This window comes from Mus caroli, chromosome 5, assembly GCF_900094665.2.
Source record: "Mus caroli chromosome 5, CAROLI_EIJ_v1.1, whole genome shotgun sequence".
In the NCBI taxonomy this organism is placed as follows: domain Eukaryota; kingdom Metazoa; phylum Chordata; class Mammalia; order Rodentia; family Muridae; genus Mus; species Mus caroli.
Genome location: NC_034574.1, coordinates 7,961,332 through 7,981,277, shown reverse-complemented (window position 1 = coordinate 7,981,277; position 19,946 = coordinate 7,961,332). Strand labels below are relative to the sequence as shown.

The 19,946-nt window shown below is 36.2% G+C and overlaps 1 protein-coding gene across 1 annotated transcript in view; it reads right to left on the bottom strand.

The window, feature by feature from the left end:
* The window catches only part of Sema3d (semaphorin 3D), a 186,624-nt gene that overhangs the window by 11,205 nt on the left and 155,473 nt on the right, over positions 1-19,946 (bottom strand). The window contains exons 12-16 of the mRNA XM_021162841.1: positions 10,848-11,070; positions 8,173-8,261; positions 5,820-5,861; positions 3,012-3,169; positions 229-293 (exon numbers count right to left, since the gene is read on the bottom strand). Coding sequence (XP_021018500.1) covers positions 229-293; positions 3,012-3,169; positions 5,820-5,861; positions 8,173-8,261; positions 10,848-11,070 — 577 coding nt within the window. The remainder of the gene's footprint in view (positions 1-228; positions 294-3,011; positions 3,170-5,819; positions 5,862-8,172; positions 8,262-10,847; positions 11,071-19,946) is intronic.

Sequence of the window (19,946 nt, the reverse complement as noted above, 5' to 3'; positions counted from 1 at the left end):
AACAGACATATGAAACAAACCATGGTTTAACAAAGTATTATTCACTTAGGCTAGTAGACAGAGTTGGTATATAAAATCCTGTTACTTTTCTAGAACACAAGCATTATACAGAATGAGATAGTCATATATATATGGTTGTTTAGATTTGTATAGTAACTTTAAAGAAAACCAGAAAGACTAGGCTTGCCATTTTAAGTGGTAAAAAACGTGCATCAAGCCCATACTTACTGTCTTCTATGTCCCAGCACTGAGTGATTGGGTCCCCATACTTTACGTCCTGGCGTCTAGCTCGCCTATGGAAAGAAGATTAAGCTAATTAGATTTTCAAGACTAATTAGAATATAGAAAGTCTGGCTCTCATGTTAAAACTGGCAGATGCAAACTGTCCTTGTGTTACTGTGCAACCTAAAAGCGGGTCACTGTTCCCCTCAATCAAACATTAATTTAAATTCTCGTGGGAGAAAAGTCCCAACAAAACAAATCCTGTCTTGCATTAAGATGATCAGAATTTCATTTAACTACTATTCTTTTTTCTAACTTGACAAATTATTCAAGAGAACAGGTTGACTATGGTTAGGACCCAACTTTAACTACAAGACATGAAAATGACTCTTCTTCATCTCCCGCTTGTAAAAACCGCAATGTAAAAAGTGTTCCAATGAGTAGGAAGGTACATATCAATACAGAAACATCGTCATATCTAGGTTCACTCTATTGCAGAGTTCACTCAATAAATTAAGTATTGTCAGAAACAGAACTACACATTCAATATGGTATATACACATGCATGCTATTACTATCAATAAATATGAAATTGACATTTTTCTGGTTTCATATTTAAAAAGAAATTCCACATTTTTACTTAATCTTTTATGTTTTATATCTCAATATATTTTCATTTTATTTGTCTATTTTTAACAGAAAGTACTTTAAAATACACATTAAACATAAAGACATCTCAGCATGCTATTATATGATGTTTTCATACACACATATATAATTTTCTGAAATTGGGTTAAATGTATTTATCTCTTTACATACTTTTTTGCAATATAAATATTCAAAATTCCTTCTGGTTTGTTTGAACTGTATGGTACAGTGTTATTACAGCCAATCTACACTGTGTCACAGCACACCAGGATTTCTTCTTTCTTTCTGACAGTTTTGTTAAATCCTATAGAACCCTCATACACTGCTACTCTCTCCAGGCCATGTTGTCACTTCAGAGATCAGAGAAACAGCAGTAAACTTTCTCAGATTCTTGGGGTGCTCCCCAGGGTCAAAGCTGACCAGATGACAACCTTGGAAAAGAGTCATCCATTGTACACATCTGTAACCTCGGATAGACATTATGTTAGGTGAGGGAGCACATCACAGTGGCATGTCTGTAAGATCAGAGATGCAGTCTTGGGAAATACAAGAAGAAGAAAATTATGATGGTATAAGGTACACAAGGTCACAAATGTTTTTAAATCTTGGCTTCCTCAGGAATGGGATCAATTAATCAAAGCCAACATTTATTGCCAAGTAATGAGCGCTCTGCTTTTCGGCTTCTAGAAAAGTATTCCCCAAAGATCTACTAAGATGAGTGTTACTGGGCAGGAAAGTTTAACAAAATGTTGGTAACTTTTAACTGCTAATAATCATATTTACCCATTTATGTGTAATTTATGGACTTGAAAGAATATAAAATGTGTCTCAGTTTTAACCAATGTTTGCAGACTAAAGTAAGCACCTTTTATCTTTTGAGTCCTCGAGTTTAGAATTTGACAAATCAGTGAAATATTTAAAATAAAATAAAATAAATGTGCATTTGGTAGTAAAATGTATGTAGTCTCTCCACTTTGAGCATTAAAACACAAAAAGTTCAAAAAATAACTTAAAAATGAAAATAATCAAAATAACAAATAATTTTGTCTAGAAGAATTCATACTTGGAATAACTCCTTAGAAAATAATTTTACTAACATGTTCATACATAAATAATAAGATAAAAATATTCATCTAGAGCCAGGTGTGGTGGCACACGCCTTTAATCCCAGCACTTGGGAGGCAGAGGCAGGCGGATTTCTGAGTTTGAGGCCAGCCTGATCTACAGAGTAAGTTCCAGGNATATATATATATATATATATATATATATATATATATATATATATATATATATTCGTCTAGCAGGTGTTAGTGATAATAATTCATAATATTTCTAATTACTTTACCACTACTAAGAATAGTGTGAAAATGTGTGTCTTATCCTCTGGATGACTTTTACTTGTGTGTGTCCAATCCAGCAATAGCTGAACTTTTTTGGCAATTTCCAAGTGTGTATCAAACAAAAGGCGCCACAAAAGTCAAGGAAACAGTTTGTCTTTGAAGCTTATCTTAGTGAAAGAAATTGACAAATTATAGTCATTAGAGTAAATATAAAATTGAACCAAGTCACTAGATGTACAGTAGATTGTGTCTGAACTTCTACAAACACATATTTATAAATGACTTACAAAGAAATAAATGTGAATATATTCACATTTAGAAATTCAATAGAAGAAATGTAGAATAAAGTAGTTAATAAGAACAATTTTGGGAAGTAGACAAGAAATTACTATGTAGCTCAAGCTGTTGTAAAACCCATTACAATCCTCTTGCTTCTGCCTCCTGAGTTGTGGGATTATAGGCATGAGCTGGCATGGTTAACTGTTAAAATAAAATTCGACAGTGTTCTACTTCAATGAAAGAAAATACAGTATTGAGTTTATCAGACATTTAAGGCGGATTTCTGAGTTCAAGGCCAGCCTGGTCTACAGAGTGAGTTCCAGGACAGGACAGGAAATTTCCACATTTCACTATTTCAGAACATCTGTTCTACCTTCTCAACTTTAATTTCATATAAAATGATTGAACATTTTAATTGAAATATTCTTTCAACAGACCAAGTTTTCTTTGTCTTTTTCTTGAACTCCAAAAAATGTCCCTCATGTAAGAAACCCATCATGTGGAAAGGAGGTGTGCCCTGACCTTTTAGATGTGGGTGCATATCTGGAGCAAGCATGTCCATCCCAAGCACAGTAAGGGTCTCTGGCGAGACAGCAGTCTGCACATGCTTTCCCGTAAGTGTCGCATCTGTGCAAGGAGAGCTGGAGCAATCCATCCCAGGAACCAACGTACAACTGTTGCTACAAATCAAGCAGAAGAAATGAGTTAGAAGCAGCGCTCACTTTAGACTTGAGAAGCACTCTTTGGTAAATACCATGGGATAGCTTTAAATCTGCTTGCGAGTATCCAGCTACCTTCAACACGTGTGGAGAAGTGGGAGGAGTAATAAGACAAGTCAAGCTTCTACCCCTGGCCTGACTCTGTATTGAACACATTGATCTGCAATAGATAACCTTCTAGAAAGGTAAAGTAGACATGGCAGTAGGTGAGGAAGGTCAAAACCCAGCTGCTGCAAGTCTATAGAATTGCAATGTTAAATGCTTTTTCAGTAGAAGTTACACTATGGTAGGTTCTAGAAACATAGATGCTACAAGCAACATTGATGGCATGCCTCTGCCATGTCTATCAATATGAGGTAGGAATAAAAGACACTCCTGACACTGTCTATTTTAAAGTTACCATTTCATTTGTTAATGATGAAGTAATCCTGAAAGAATACAGCTTACAATTGGGAGAGTAAATATTTGTTATTTCCACACAGACATCACCAAGTAAACTTGAGCTATGTCATATCACAAAGCAAAGGCTGCAGGATCCTGGACACTCATGCTATAAATGACACTGAAAATTCATCCTGAAATTCCTGCAGTACTCCCCATACCATCCCATTTGTTTGTCTGCAGCAGAGGTCACAAAGAAGGAAGAATAAGTAAAGGAATGAGGCTCAGCATATGCTTTCAAACAACTTGTGATCACCTCCACTGGAGCACTCTAAGCTTTAACATAAAGGAGGAACATCACAGAAGTAGATGCTAGCACAAAATGAACAGAAGCTCTCAATTCTAAAAGTTATCTTGCACTTTATTGCCTGATAAATTCTGCTAAGACTTTGACGTCATCAAATACAATGAATCCAGTTATCTATTTACCACAGCACTCTGAGGTGCTTATTTTCATCACCATTAATAACTTTCACTCTCTCGGTGGACTCTAATCTGTTTCCACCTGCTTACCACTGCTGCCACATTTGCAAGCTCTGTATCATTGCTTGCTTCGACTGTTTGCAAGAGTTCAAACTATTTCCCTTGACGCCAACCTTCGCTTTAACCAGCACTTCTGCAGAGGGCTCACTTCATCTTCCACAGAGAGCTTTACAAAAAGACTGTCTTACCATGATATTTCTCTGCTTAAAACACATATTTTTTTTGTCCTGAAACTATTATGCATCATGGAGAACAGGTAGGGCTCAAATATTTAGGCTTAGTTATCCAGAGTCATTTCTAACTTCCTTTGGCCTTAAGCACACATATGTTTTAGGTCAAATTTTATACACACTTAATGGAAACAGGTGTATGTTTTTATTTTTCACATCCTTACTATCCACTCTATCCCTCTTTTTATTTTTCTGGCTAACTACAGCCTCATTCATGACTCAGTTTGTCTGTCTCTTTCCTTATTTCCCTTCCATTGCTCTTTCTGGCTCCTTTCAATCATTTTCTGGTTTTTGTCCCGTATATGCTTTAGTTATTATTCTACATTGCTAGTATGCTTTTCTCTCTCAACTTTTCCCAGAGTTTCATTAAGACTATGTTATTTATTCCTTTCTGCATATCCAAAGGACAATAGCATGGATTCAAGGAATAAATGTTACTTTAATGAACAAGTCAATGCCAGACCTCAGAATCAAACCCATTTTGACTTTCCTTTAATAACTGGTCTACCATACTTAATTGTAGCAATGCTTTAATGTAGAACTTATATTATTAAATGACTTTCTTCAAACATGAGGATATATATAAATAGAACAAAAAAATCCAAATCTAGTCATTTGAGATGTGAATTATAATACCCGGGAACTGTAAATCATATTTTATCACTATTAAAATTGGCTACTGTTAACATACCATTTTGGTTAAAACATTGGCATGTATTTAAATGGCTAGGAATATAGGGGTAGAGAGGTGATGTACTTGTCTAGTATTTGAAAGGGACTAGGTTTAATCCCCAGCACTGAGAAAAAGAAACAAGGTTATGCTTATGCCTATAAATGAACAAGACACACAGGAGGTAGTGTTAAAACACAAATATTGTGAGTTCTGGACTAGCCTGGATAGATAGTAAGATCCTGGCTTCAGTAAAGTACTCATTGGCTTGCCTGATGTCTGTGGATCCCTGGTTTCGATTCCAAGCATCACCAATTAAACAAAACAAAATAAAAGTTAAACTCATGACAAACAAGAGAGAATTCCAATTTTGCTGATGAGAGAACTGGTTCTGAGAGTTAGTTATTGAGTAGGGTATTGAAGATTGACTCTAGTGTTGTGTACCAAAAAAATCTCATTTGAAATCCCAGATTCCCAGTTAAAAATCCCTTTTCAAAGTTTGTGATTTTCATATTAAATATATGTCTTATGCCTTGGACAGAAACATAACTCAACTACCCCACTGTTTTTGTTTTGTTTTGTGTTTTTGTGAGTCAAAGGATAAGAGTACTCACATTCAATCTTCATTCTCCTAAGGCCAGGCAAAACCAATGACTTCGACTTAATAGGAGGAGTCAAGCAACTTGCAACTATCTGCCTTAATAATGACCTAACTTCCAGTTTCCAGTTTCAATAGATTTTGCAAATGAACTCTGAACTTAATTATTGAACAAAAATTACAAAGTACCTGCTTCAGCGACAACTCCATGTTCAGGATAGCTGTTGGGTGCTGCAAAGAGAAGGAAATGTCAGTAAGAGTCATTCACAGCTTTAGATTAATGAGCCTGTCATTTTAGTTTATATAAAACATGGCTTTTCAGACTCAATGAGAGGAGAAACTGATTTGTATTGCTTGTTACTTTCTTATAGTGTGTATTAATTCTCCAGACACAGTGAAAATGTTTAAGGTACTTTATCAGAGAGAAACAAGGTAACTGCATGAGGAAGTGCTGTGTTGAAAATGATTGCTGTTATTCACAAGTTTTCACGTTGCTCTAAACCTGCTTATCTGAACTGCTGCCCTATACTTCATACAAGTGCTGACAAGAACATCTCTGTAATTATTTATTGCTCCATTATGACCTTACTTGCATCAAAGATACTAAACACATTTAAGTAACAGAGCTTTGAAAAGCTAGAGTTCTGTTTGTTGATGATGATGTTTCTTATGTGACACTTCAAGCTAGGAATGTGTGCATTTTCATGATACAAGTCATATTTTATTTCTAATAAGTCCAGAAGCCTGAATATAAAAGCAACAAAACATATAAAGCAGGACACATTTTAAAAGATGTATTATATATTTATTATTTATCTAGTATTTATTCATTTATTGCTTTCATATAGTAATTGACAAACAGTGGATGTTACAGATTTAAGAAAATAAATAAAAAGAAAAATTTTAAGTTAAAAAGGTTTGTTTTTATTTTTTTTAAAGTTCGTTTCAATAATTTTTGTTGCTCTTGATTTTAAAAACATGGCCATGTCCATCAAATTATGTTTTTGTTTGTTTGTTTTGCATTGTTTTCTTCTTAATTGCACTTTACCTCAACAAAATTGTTAATAAAAGAAAGGGAACATAGGTAGAAAAGAGAATAGGGGAAAAGAGAGGAGAAAAGCCAAGGAGAGGAGAAAAGTGAGAAGAGAAAGAAGAGAAGAGAAGAGAAGAGAAGAGAAGAGAAGAGAAGAGAAGAGAAGAGAAGAGAAGAGAAGAGAAGAGAAGAGAAGAGAAGAGAAGAGAAGAGAAACAGTAGACTTAAGATAAGAGAAGAAAAGGAGCATGGGTATGGAACTTAGTGGTAAATTGTTTGCATGAAAATGGCCGCATATTTCATCTCTAACATGAATCGATAGATAATAGATAGTAGCTAGATAAATAGACAGACAGACAGACAGACAGATAGATAGGTGATAGACAGATATATGATAGAGAGAGAAATGGATGGGTTGATGGGTGGATGAATGGATGGATGGGTGCATGGATGGGTTGATGGGTTGGTCAATGGGTAGATGAAAGGAAGAGGAAGAGGAGGAGGAGAATAAAAGTCAGAACCAACTGAGATAACAGTCACAGGTAAAACAGTCAATCCTTGGCACTAAGACTCATGGGAGACTGTTTGTCCTCATGCACTTCTGTGTGTGACAGAAAAACTCTTGAAGCCTCTGCTTCCTTGACCCTTCCATTTGACATCATCTTTTCCCTTAGGAACCACCCCAGATTCTGTTTTTACAGAGGCCAAATAGCTGGTCTTGTTCTTGTTAACTTCTTGACCACTATTATCATCACAATGTAAACAGGAACCTGCAAGCCCCAGCATGATAATCAACTTTAGCCCTTCCTACTGAGGACTCCACTCTCCAGGAAATGCATGTTTACATTGAGACAGTTTTTAATAAACCCTTTTAACAAAACAAAAACATAAGAGAACACATTTTCTAAGAAATATAACCTTATTTCTAGTGTCTTACTCTTCAGGAAATAATTCTAAATACCACAGAGTACATGCAAAGAATGCCACACAAAAATATATTTATTGTTAAAAGCAGAATTTAAAACAAATAACTCTTCCTCCAGGCCTACTAACTCCCTTTGTGAGGATTGTAGCATGTATAACTTGCTATCATTAATCCTTTTTCTTCGTATCATTTCATTAACGCTGGGCTCCTATACATGATTCATAAGCTTTTCCAGTTTTCTCCAATTCATTTGGGGAAAAAATTCCAAGCAACACTCATACAGCAGCAAAGCATCCAGGCATTAAGAGATTCCAAGCTATGCTTCAGTGTGGCAATTTGACTGACCATATCCTTGGATGATGCAGCAAGGAGAGGCAAACCTGGCAGCTCCTGCCAATGGTTCACAGCACTGGAAGTGAGTGCCTTTCCCACTTGGATATGTCCTCCTTTACTTAGGCCAGAGGAACCATTGAAGCTCATTTCAGCAACTTCCCCAGGTAAAGCAGAGAAAAGACAAGAAGCCCCATGAGCAACACTGGGACAGCAAGCTCACCCTCTATCTGGGGCCCAGCGCCCCTTCTCACCTTGAATACCTGAAGCTCCTCCAGTACTACCTCTTCCATATTCCACTTCTCCTTGGAGATGCTCACAACTTTCAGGACTGTTCCAATGTCTGAAAAAAAAATGACTCATAACCCCACTGCTTTCACTTCAATATTTAGTTGAATGCATATTTCTGGAAATCTCCAAATTTCCCCACTTTTAATGTATCTGGCCAAATAAATTAGTGAGAAATAAAGACTACTTATATGATGTTGCCCTTCCAAAGTAGACACTTACATATAAAGAGACTAAAAGGTTATACTAAAAATACTTTTAGCTACATATATATGGCTAATTTAAATATTGATTAAAATAACCGAGGTAAAATAAATGTATTTTTATTTTTGAATGTGAAACTATGCTAAAATTATATATACATATATATATATAATTTATGATATACATATGATATACACCCATACACAAACACACACACACACACACACACACACACACATATATATACCCTGCAATAAGATTTCCCTGCAATACTAAGATTTACCTAGTAATTATATCTGATTTATTATAACAGTAATATATATAGTCTTTTTAAAATGTTAACAATTGTCCAGCAAACACTGACAACCTTTCCATGAAGAAACTAACGCCAAATTCAGATAATGATTGTTAACGAGTTAAAAATTAAAGTTTATTCAAATGACTTCAGTTCAAACTTAAAAGAAAATACAAGTTTAATGATATACCACAACAAAAGTTATGCTTAGGAAAGATATCTTAAATTTTGATATAGTGAGTAAGTGTGAGTGTGTAGCATTCGAGCATAGAAAGATAATAAGAACACACTAGAAAAAACTAAAATGGATCTGTCAATCTGCAATTAATCTATTGAAAATATATCTTTAAATTTCAGCAGTAGGGCTGGAGAATAGAGACAGACAGTGATACCACTATATGTAGAAAATGCCTAGATTATTTAATTTTTAAAAATCACTCTAGGATGTTCAAAACTGTTAAATACATTTTACAGTACAAAATTGACTTTTAAAAATCATCATATTTTTCTGAGGAAAGGTTAGGCAGTACCACCTAGTGGCTGAGGGCTGCCTACGATAGTGAACTGTTACCAACCTGTGAATGAGCTTTGGCTGGACAGAACAAATTAAATTTAGCTCATGAGAATTAATAGGAGACTAATTAAAGTCCTGACCCTTGGTAGTCATTGCTGCATTCTCAGAAGTGGAACATCCCTTAGATTATCTGTTTTGCACTTGCCCTCTATGATATCATTAGGCCTCACAGGAGCTGCTTACTGGCCCTAGGAGTTACTACAAGGTCCTTCTCATAATAAGCCTAACTTGTGCAGAACCATGATAGTACTTAAGGGGTAAATAATTCTAAATTCATTTCATATTCTAAAGAACCTGTTCCAATAAAGTAACAACTAAAACTCCTCAAGGAACAAATATACTACAGGATGAAGTCCTAAGGGTACACGTTGTCTTTTCTGCCCCAGCACACTGCTATTGCATAACATTTTTCTTAATTTAGGAATCATCAAATAAGCAACATTATTTATGTAAAATGTATGTGCATATATGTATGCATATATGTGTCTCTCTATATACATATATGTATACATATCCCATTTAAAAGCATATACTACACAATTAAAAGAAAATGTTGGTAAACTATTAGCTGATGTTTATTTGTCTCTTGTATGTATATATATTTGTATATATATATATATTGTATATATATACAAATGCATATCAATAATTATCTATTGGCAGATAGACAAACAGACAGATATAGAGACAGACAGATAGATAGATAGGTCCATTACTATTCCTTAGGGTGGTCTTGGACTTGTGATTTTCCTCTTTAGCCTAAGATTATAGGTTTTCATTATCACACTTGACCAAAAACATGTTATTTTGATCATATTTTAGTTACAAAGTTGACACCCAATAAACTGCATTAATAAGAATCCAACAAGTTAATTTTTAAAATAATTTATTTTTATTTATTTTATTTGCATGGGTAAACGTTTTGGTTGTAAGTATGTATGCATATATGAGGGTGCCAGATCTGGAGGTACAGACAGTTGTGAGCTGCTATGGTCATGCTGAGAATTGAATACAGGTCCTCTGGAAGAGGAATTAGTGCTCTTAACTGCTGAGCCATCTCTCCAGTCTCCACAAAATTAACTTGAATCTTCAAGATTCATGGATAGGAAAGTAAACTTCCAAGAAGTTTTATTTGAAAGCATTTATCAAGTAATGCTTAATGATTCTAAGAACTGTCTGTAGGCTAACAAGTCTCTGATTTCCAGGCTAATGAACGGAGAATTGTGGATAGAATTTCCCAGCATCCGGTTGTAGCAACAACAGGTAAACATGGAGACACAGCCTCACCTTACTTACTTTTAGTCCTCCATGACTAGACAGATAGGTTTTGAGCAACTAGTCCGGAACAGTGTGAAAAACATCGACAATATATGCATTTTAAAACTTCAGTGTGGATGGCAGACATTGCTGATCATTATTTAAATGTACCACCTATACAAGTTCAGGAAAATCTGGCAAGGTATTAATTAATGCCTAGTTGACTTTGGATGACAAATATTTTGCAGGTTTTTGTTTTATTTCTCCATTAACAAATAGTTTCTTTGATTGAAAGTGTGGTTTGATCATACCTGTTCCGAGAAACATGACATCATACTGCCCGTCTTCAGCGACCACGTGATCCACCACTATCTGCGTCAGTCTGTAATCCACGTTGATTCTCTTGAAGGTCGGTGCTCCTGCCACTGGGTACACTGACTTATACATCACAGGGTGCCGCCTTATGAAACTGATAACATCGTCTGGAAAGTCTCGGGTGGACTTAATCAGTGGGTCGTAGGTTTTGCTTGGACACTGAAAAGAAAGGTGCACAGAAATAAACACGCTACCTACGCACCAGAAAGGTTCGTGCCATGGATAAGACTAAGCAGATGACAGAGCAGTGCGGAACTCTGATGTGTAGTGAGAGCAGCTCCAATAGAGTTAAATCTATGCTTCTTCCCTAAAACATTCAAAATTATGTGACTTTACCTGAATTTTCCAAGATTTCTCCAGTATAATGTTTCTTTCTTAAAAATATTATTGTTTTAAACAAAGATTTATTTTTTTAATCAAGCAAGATGGTACATCCATTTAATTACAAAACAGGTCCAGGGTAGGAGGACCCAGGTTTAGAGGCTACCCAAACAAATTCAGAGTTCAAAGCCAGCCTATGTTCCAGAACGAAAACAAATTGCATTACCACCCCCAACCCAAAAGTTTCTAATGATGATACTGGAAGCTTAAATTGATGAAGCTGTCATGAAAATGATCTTTAAGCCCCTGAATGTATAGAAAGCTTTTATTTCCAATTAAAAAAAAATAGGATTCCTTTCCAATTTACCTGTTTATTAAAAATTAAAAGGATCAAGTTGACACGTCATAAAATTCGCTCCAAAAGAGCTTTAAGTGCTTGAGGTTGTAATTATACACTTCTGCTACAGCTACTCTGAAAATTAGGCCGTGCCCCAACCTGCAGCCTCTCCCCTAAGCCTAGGCTCTGAGAAGGCACCTCAGGTCCTATCTCACTTCTGCCTATAGCTGCTTCCTGGGAGCGGGTATTAAAGAGCTAGCATCAACTGCCCTCTGGTGGTCAGATATAAAAGCACAAGTTGATAGAAATGCACACTTAACTAAAATAAAGAAGGAATGACATTACAATTTGAATATTTTACAAGGTATATATACTCTTTCATATAATGTTTAATTTATGTTTCAAAAATGGCATCCTAGGAAGTTGTCTTTAATAGAAGGATAACATCACATTTTAATTCTTCTTAGACAAATGACTATTTGGAATAAAAATTATACTTAATCACTACAAGTATATAAAATAAGATTTATGACATCAGATAAAACCTATATTAAAGTTCTTTTGATAGTATCGAAATAAAATAAGAACAAAAGCTAAACACAAATCAAAGTTTTCTGAAAAGTGATAACACAAAATGACACTTCCACTGAACAGAGGCATTAAGTTAGGGACCAATTAGATTCCCGCCAAAGCTTCAAGGCCGTCCCCTCAGGAGTCAAAGGTGCATTGTTAGCTGAAGATCCTGGACTAAATGGTAAATAGCTATCCCTCCAGATTTCATGCCAATACAACCATAGTGATCCATTATAAAGGAGAATGTCCACCAAAGAGGTTGCACAAACAATTTTAAAGACTTGATAGTCATCTTTTAACTAATTAGAGAATATTTATCTTTACAGAAGTCTTGAATGTCTATTATTAAGAAATTGACCCTTTCCCAATGTCAATTCTTTTTTCGTTTCTTTTTTGTTTGTTTGTTTGCTTTTGGTTTTTTTGTTTTCTGTTTGTTTGTTTTGTTTTGTTTTGTTTTGTTTGTCCTAGGTCTGTGTGAAGGAGAATAGAAATGTCCTACATCATGAGCTTGTTTGGTATTCATTTAGCATCTCTGCCACTGAAGGCGGGCAAAGTCTGTGTGTCCATCACTGTTTTGTGCATTTACCTCATCCACAGAGAGTCAGTAAGCTTAATAGAGGAAGGAGCCCTTTGTTAAGTGTACTGAGACTGGAAATGTATATCAACATAGATAACACTGTGCTCTTTCCCAAGTCTAGTCTGTACATTGGAGACTTACTCAAAGGCATTCCCAGAAGGCACATGTCTCAGAACATCGTCAGGTCAGTCTGATTGATTTAACACTAAAAGCAAGATTTTGACTGTATGATATGTTGGAAAAAGTCCTTCGAGTTAATAATTTTTTTTAAAGGAAACGAAACAACAACAACAAAAATCCTCAGACTTTGTAGCTGTAGGTACACAGTAATCAGAATTTCAAAATTCAGAAATTCATGATAGTCAAGCCACAGTTTTTTGTTATGAAATTTAAAAACAGATGTTCCCCTGGAAGCGAGTGCTACTAAATAAGATATAATAAGCATTTAGCAAACCTGCTGCTGCCAGCTCTCCTCACAGCTTGCTTCTCACAGAAAAGGATAAAAACTAAGAGATAACAAGAGAGGGGAAAGAGAAACCTGGTTTCTATTGACAGGTACAGGAAGACTTTTGGAAATATATTTTCTTCTTATGGCAGCTTTCCCTGTGGCATGTGGCCAGTGTTCTGCTGAGAACTTTGACCCCTCGTTGCTAGGAGTGATTGCAGGCCCTCGCCGTTATGATTACACAAGTGAAATTGGTTTAGGAGTGTTACTCCCCGAGGTTGAAGGTAGGACAGTATGAACCCATTAGTGCTGATTTAGTACATTCCATCCAGCAACTATTCAGGCAAAATAGGAATGAAAGTCCCATGAAGGGGAAACAAACAGTATAAAGAAATACCCCATCGAGGAAAAGCCGTATTTGGCTATTAATTTTCCTTCAAGGATCGCACTGAAGCTGTATACCCTAGGTGGTAGTGTGGGTATGTGTATATTCTTTGAAATTTGTGACTATTTTCATAATTCCTCTAAATAGCCCATCCTCCATAGGATCTCCTGTTTCTTCCTGTGGTTTCCTAGCATTTACTTGGCTCCTATGAAAAGAAGGAATTCTGGCTTATTGTGTTTTTCTTACTCCTCTTAAAACCTCTTACAACAGTTTAAACTTTGAGAGAATACAAAATTGGAACAGAAAACTTACAGTCAGACTTTAAACTGCCAACACATTGCAGGATATATGGCAAAAGCTTAAGACAAAAGAGATGAGGCCTAGACAAACTCTGAGATGCCAGGGTGCAGCTCACAGCAGCTGGCCTGCTGTCTATGTCAGACAGCTGGAGTTAGCCAGGTGTGATTCTGTGCTGTTTGGCATGTCTGGCTGGGTGGCTGAGCAGGGCCTTCAGGAGGGCAGCAGGAAGCAATGGATAAGGAGAGAAGAAAAGTGGGTTTTGATGCTGTGAGAAAACCTTGCCATGGCAAGGCACCAGGCAGCTGCTTATCTGCTCCATGCGGGTGCTGCTTTCTGTTTTCTCCTTGTCACAATTTCTTTACACAAGTCAGAGCAATGGCTAACGTGAAGGAAGGCATGGCACAAGAGGAAAGACCAAGTCTCCTATTGGGGCAGACTGAGAAATGAAGCAGAAAACTTTATGTGTTTTATGTAAAGGTTATCTGATTTTTATTATTATTTGAAAATGCAGATTTTCTAAAGTGAATCTTATCCCCCTTAGTCATCTAGGCAACAGTCTGAAATAAATTTTGCAAAGAAAGACATTGTATTGGATATTAAAGATGTAGAGGAGGGATTTGCCCAAATATGTAGCCATTCGGGCATGACAAACTATACAAAACTTAATTTAAGGAATTTAAATGTTTTAAGTGTTACCCCGCTTCGGATTCCCATTCCCTTGCAGGAATTTCTCTAACAGATCAATCAAAATACAATTAGATAGAGTGAGTAGCTTGAGAATTGGAAACCCTAGTTCAGAAACTAAAGTTGTGCTGATATCCAGTGAACAAGGTAAATACATCTTTAAATCACTGTTTTTTGAGAGATCCCAGATCTAGTTAGTTATAGCAATGGTAGCGATGGCTGTTTTGTGAAAATCCTCAGCACCATCAGGTTTTAGAAATTGTGTTTCTTGAGGTATGGCTCCGCTGAAAACTTTCCACCCAAGGAATTCACAAAACTCTCAGTGATTCATCACTTATAGTTGAGCAGTGTCTGCCTGGCAGAGGGAGAAGATAGAATCATTGACAGTACCCAGGACGCCTTTCAGTGTCCACCAATAAAGCAGGGTTAGTTAGAATAATCATGTGCTTTGATAATTGAATATGAAGCAGGACAATTTGACAGTAACAGCAGTAGACATTCGAAAGAAATTATATGGGAATTAGCATTTTTACAAAATCTGAAAACTGGGGCAAACTCGTTTAAGGGTAGTGAATCATGTTTCCTATACATCTACATGATGTATTTCAGCTTTTGACAGAAGAATGATTTAAAGCTGAAATCCATCGAGCACTGTGCAATGCAAATTATTAAAATGCCTTATCAGGATGGGGAGGATAACTTAATCTGTAAAGTGCTTGCCGCAGAAGCAGAGGGATCTGAGTTTCAATCCCTCATACCACATAAAACAAAACAAAACAAAAAAGCAAACAAAAAACAGGTATGTGTGAACATGACTGCAACCATGTTCTGGTGCAACGGAGGCAGAGGAGGGGGTTCACTAGCAAGTTACCACATAAACTTGCCAAATTGGTGAACTCCAGATTCACCCAGCAACTCTGTCTCCAAAATAATAACATACCATACCAAGAACAATAGAGGAGGACACTGGATGCCAATCTCAGACTTCCAGACACACATTCACACATGTGCACATATAACACATACAAAATAAACACAGCACACACAGGTGAGCACACACATGGGCACACACACAAGTGCACACACATGCACATATGTGCACACACACAAAGCCCTTGTCAACATAGAATACCTGTAAAATATACTCTTTATTTACAAAAATCTGTATTAAATTTATAAGAAATTTATAAGAAATCAATTATTAAAATCAAAATACTTCTTTTCAAACCCTCCTTAGAATGAGGTGTTTTTTATTTAGACTATTAGCTTTCTCCAATTTGGTTTCCATGTCTGATTTGTGCCTTTCTTTCTTTCTCCTCTCCTCTCCTCTCCTCTCCTCTCCTCTCCTCTCCTCTTCTTTTCTTTTCTTTTCTTTTCTTTTTTCTTCTTCTTCTTTTTTTTTTCTCAATTGGAATTTCACAGCACTAAACCAAGCAGGACAGTAAAGATTCTAAAAATTCATCTAAAAACTTTACATGCCCCAATATAGGGGAATGCCAGGGCCAAAAGAATGGGAATGGGTGGGTAGGGAAGTGGGGGGCGGTATGGGGGACTTTTGGGATAGCATTGGAAATGTAATTGAGGAAAATATGTAATAAAAATATTAAAAATCAAAAAAAAAATGGGGAAAAAAAAGAAAACCTAGTTTGTTCAGTTGCTCATTTCAGACACCAGAGGGCAGAAGAGTCACCAAGGTAAAATATCTGTGAGTGTGCAGATTTATTAACATAGAGCACTGTGGACCAGGAGTTGAGATTTGGCCTTGGTACATTAAACCAAAGCCAAGAAAATTAAGTAAGGTGGGAGTGACTTCATGCCAGTAAATACTTAACTGAGGTCCATACTGGAATATCAATTCAGAGTTCAATTATAAAGGTAATATGGATGCAGAAAATATAAAAGCAAAGGCTCTAGCTGATGTATAGAAAATAAACCCTATAGTTAGCAAATCTCATTTAAGTTAGAAACATTTTGCTATTTTAGAATAAAAATGTCAAGTGTTGTAGGGCTACAGCGCTTCATTATACTTATATAGAGGATAGACCAGGCCGTAATGATACAGTTCATGATTGTAATAGAAGAAGTTGTTGTTGCTGTTGTTGTTGTTTCTTAGAAAGTAGCACTATGCATGCAGGTATTCATGTAACTGAAGTCTAACTTAGTAGAAACCTACCACCTTAAAAGTTATGAGTCCATGAGCAAACATGAATGGATGCCCATTGATGTTTTTCTCAAATACAACTGTGTGAAATAATCAACACTGTGGTGAGCTAAGAAAGTATGAAGTATGCCGGGTGGGTTAGCACAGATCTGTCATCCTAGCACTTGGGAGAGAAAGGCAGGAAGGTCAGGAATTCAAGCCATCTTTGAATATATAGTAAGTTTCAGGCTTATTTGGGATATATAAGACCCTGCCTCAAAACAACAATGACAAAAAACCTGTAGTGAGATATCATGTATATACATATGAAAATGTTTGAGCCATAAGATATATTGAGATATAACTTTGAATAAATGTTTTGAATTGGAGGAAAAAAGAAAATAACTGTAATTTTGTACTTTTAATAAACACAGATATGTGTGGCAGGAGATGATATAAAATAAATAAAACTAACTTTGTGTAGGTTATGCAGGAATATATTCACCAGGGAAACATTAAGAAAGACATAAAAATTATATCAAAAAATGAGAAAAAGAGTGATCATCAAACTCTACCCAGCAGCACCACACTTCCATTCTGCTGGCTGGGTAATATGAGAGTGGGCATGCGATTTAATCATTCTGGACACCAGTTTCCTCCAGTGTAATAAGGGAGTGAGTTATGATGTCTTTATCACTCATTCCAATTCTTACATTCTCAAATTTTACAAGAGCCGTCACTTGATAGTCTGTGAAACTTAATTTCACTGATTTTATGAATGTGGTTACTTAAAGTGGTAAAGTTCATTTAGCACAAGAACTTGCACAACAGATTTTCACAAGGCCCCCAACACACATACAGTTGAGGACTTACAGGTCTGTGTTCATTCAGAGATGATGCACCTAATCCTCAAGAGATTGGAGGCCCCCCACCGTTTAGAGGTCAGGTGGGGGCATCCATGTGGGGTGGGGAGGAGGTGTGGGATGTGGAGCAGTCAGGGTGGATGGGGAGAGATGGGGAATGGAATATGGAGTATAAAAAATGAATTATAATCAAAATAAAATTAAAAAAAATAAGATAATCATTATAAGCTAATAAAATAATAAGCATTCATTGAAAATAAGCAAATAAGCAAGGAAACAAAGAAGTTAAACCCTCTGCATCCTTTTATCATTTTATCTTAAAATTTGGTAATAGCTAGTTTGAGTACACAGCATTAGAGACTAGTATATTGAAATATTTTGTTTTTTTTATTTTTATTAGATATGTTCTTCATTTACATTTCAAATGCTATCCCCTTTCCTAGTTTCCTCTCCGAAATTCCCCTATACCCTCCCCCCACCCTGCTTCCCAACCCACACACTCCTGCTTCCTGGCCCTGGCATTCCCCTGTACTGGGGCACATGACATATTTTGGTTCTTTTATTACTGATGAAAAACACTAACATATGCATTTTCTGATTTTGTGGGAGTTACTTATTGCCATCTCATAGTAGTGGCTACATGCTTAGAAGTATCATATATAAGAATCTTTTGTCTGCTTTCTATAATATTTACAGCATTTTCAGGCAGTAACTGAGAAAAGAGTGACAGAAACCTCACTGCAGTTTCTTTTACTTACATTATAACTAGAAACCAATGTAACAATTAAATAATGGTATGTAGTCATTTTGATAATTGTGTTCAATTAGTGAGTGTGACAAAATTCAGTGAGCATGTCTTTGTATGAAAATTATTTATTGCAATTAATGTAGATTGCCCCAATCCCAAATCCTTCCACTTATAATCTTAAATGACTGGGGGAAGGAGGACTGCAATGGCTTGAATTCAGGTCAGTACCTAAAAGTGGTATCATTCCTAGGTTTATTGCAGTAGTATTCAAACTAGCAAAGATATGTATCCTGATTGACAGATGGATAATAAATGCACACATGAACACACACACACACACACACATCTCTGGAATGCTATTAGCCATAAAGGGGAAAGTAGTTCTACAATATGTAGCATGAAAAAGCTTTCAGGATGACCTTGGATGACCTTGAGTAAGCAGTCTATTCCCAGAAAGTCTGTTACTTACTTACTATATAAGGTACTGAGGTACAATTTATAGAACCAAAGAACAATAAAGTGGCTATCACAGCATAGGTAAAAGAAAATAAAGAGAGCTAGGAAAAAACTATGGGAACAACTTTTCAGGCAAGAAGTATGAGCTCTGCATGCCTGTTGTACAACGATTACCCTGTGCTGCATGGTAATGTTTTGCAAACATAAAAATTTAATAAGCCATATGACAGATTCCTTGTTCTGTTCATAATAAAAATGAGAGAAATTAAAATGTGACTGTTAAAAAATTGTAATATTTGAAAAAATTATTTCCACAGGCTGATAATGGTGGCTGTCATATAATCCCAACAACTGGGAGTTAGATTTGTAAGAGCTAATGTTATGTTTTAAGATTTAATTAATGTGCTTAAGAGATATATAAAAACAAAAATATCTCTAACTTGTAAGCCAGCTTTCCTAAGGACAGATAAACCTTTAAGCCCCACTTTCCCAAGGACAGGTAACTTCCTGGAATGCTCGAGGCTATTCATATAAGATAACATACCACAAGTTTTCACTTCTGTAAATAAGGTGGATTGCCCCAACTGCCCAGGGTGTGCATGATCACATGTAGGATGGAGGTGCACAGACACAAAGCATATCAGGATGAATACTTGCCTCGGATTGGACAAATATGGGAAGCATGCAGTATTTTGGTGTTTCTCTTTATAAGCACTGAATTAACGTAATTCAGGGCCATTCTCTGGAAATCCTGGTATGGACCTATTAGGTGTCCATCATCCTGGACAATATTGAGTAAAACTTGCTTCAAACTTAGCTAAAAAGTTGCGGTAGTAATCTTATTCTTCCAAGATGGAATTAACAGATACAGTGAGACTACAGCAGTACAAGGCTACCCTGGAATACATAAGGACTGGACCTCCAGACTAACCTAAGCATTAGTGTAGCTATTTCAATGGAAATAGCTCATTAGGACATTCCCGCCTGAAGGAAGGATTTTGGCCCATACAGTGCAGGAAGCTCATAAAACTTATCAAACTGTAGGAGCTCTGATGACTTAGCTGATCCATACAGCCCCTCTCAGGGTTCAGTCAGCAGGAAAGAATTACTGGCCAAGAGAAGACTTAAGAAAAGCTACCTGCAACTTTTCCCTGGAGCTCCAGAAATGTGGCTTTTTGAGTCATCACTATAAGGTGGGGCTGTCCA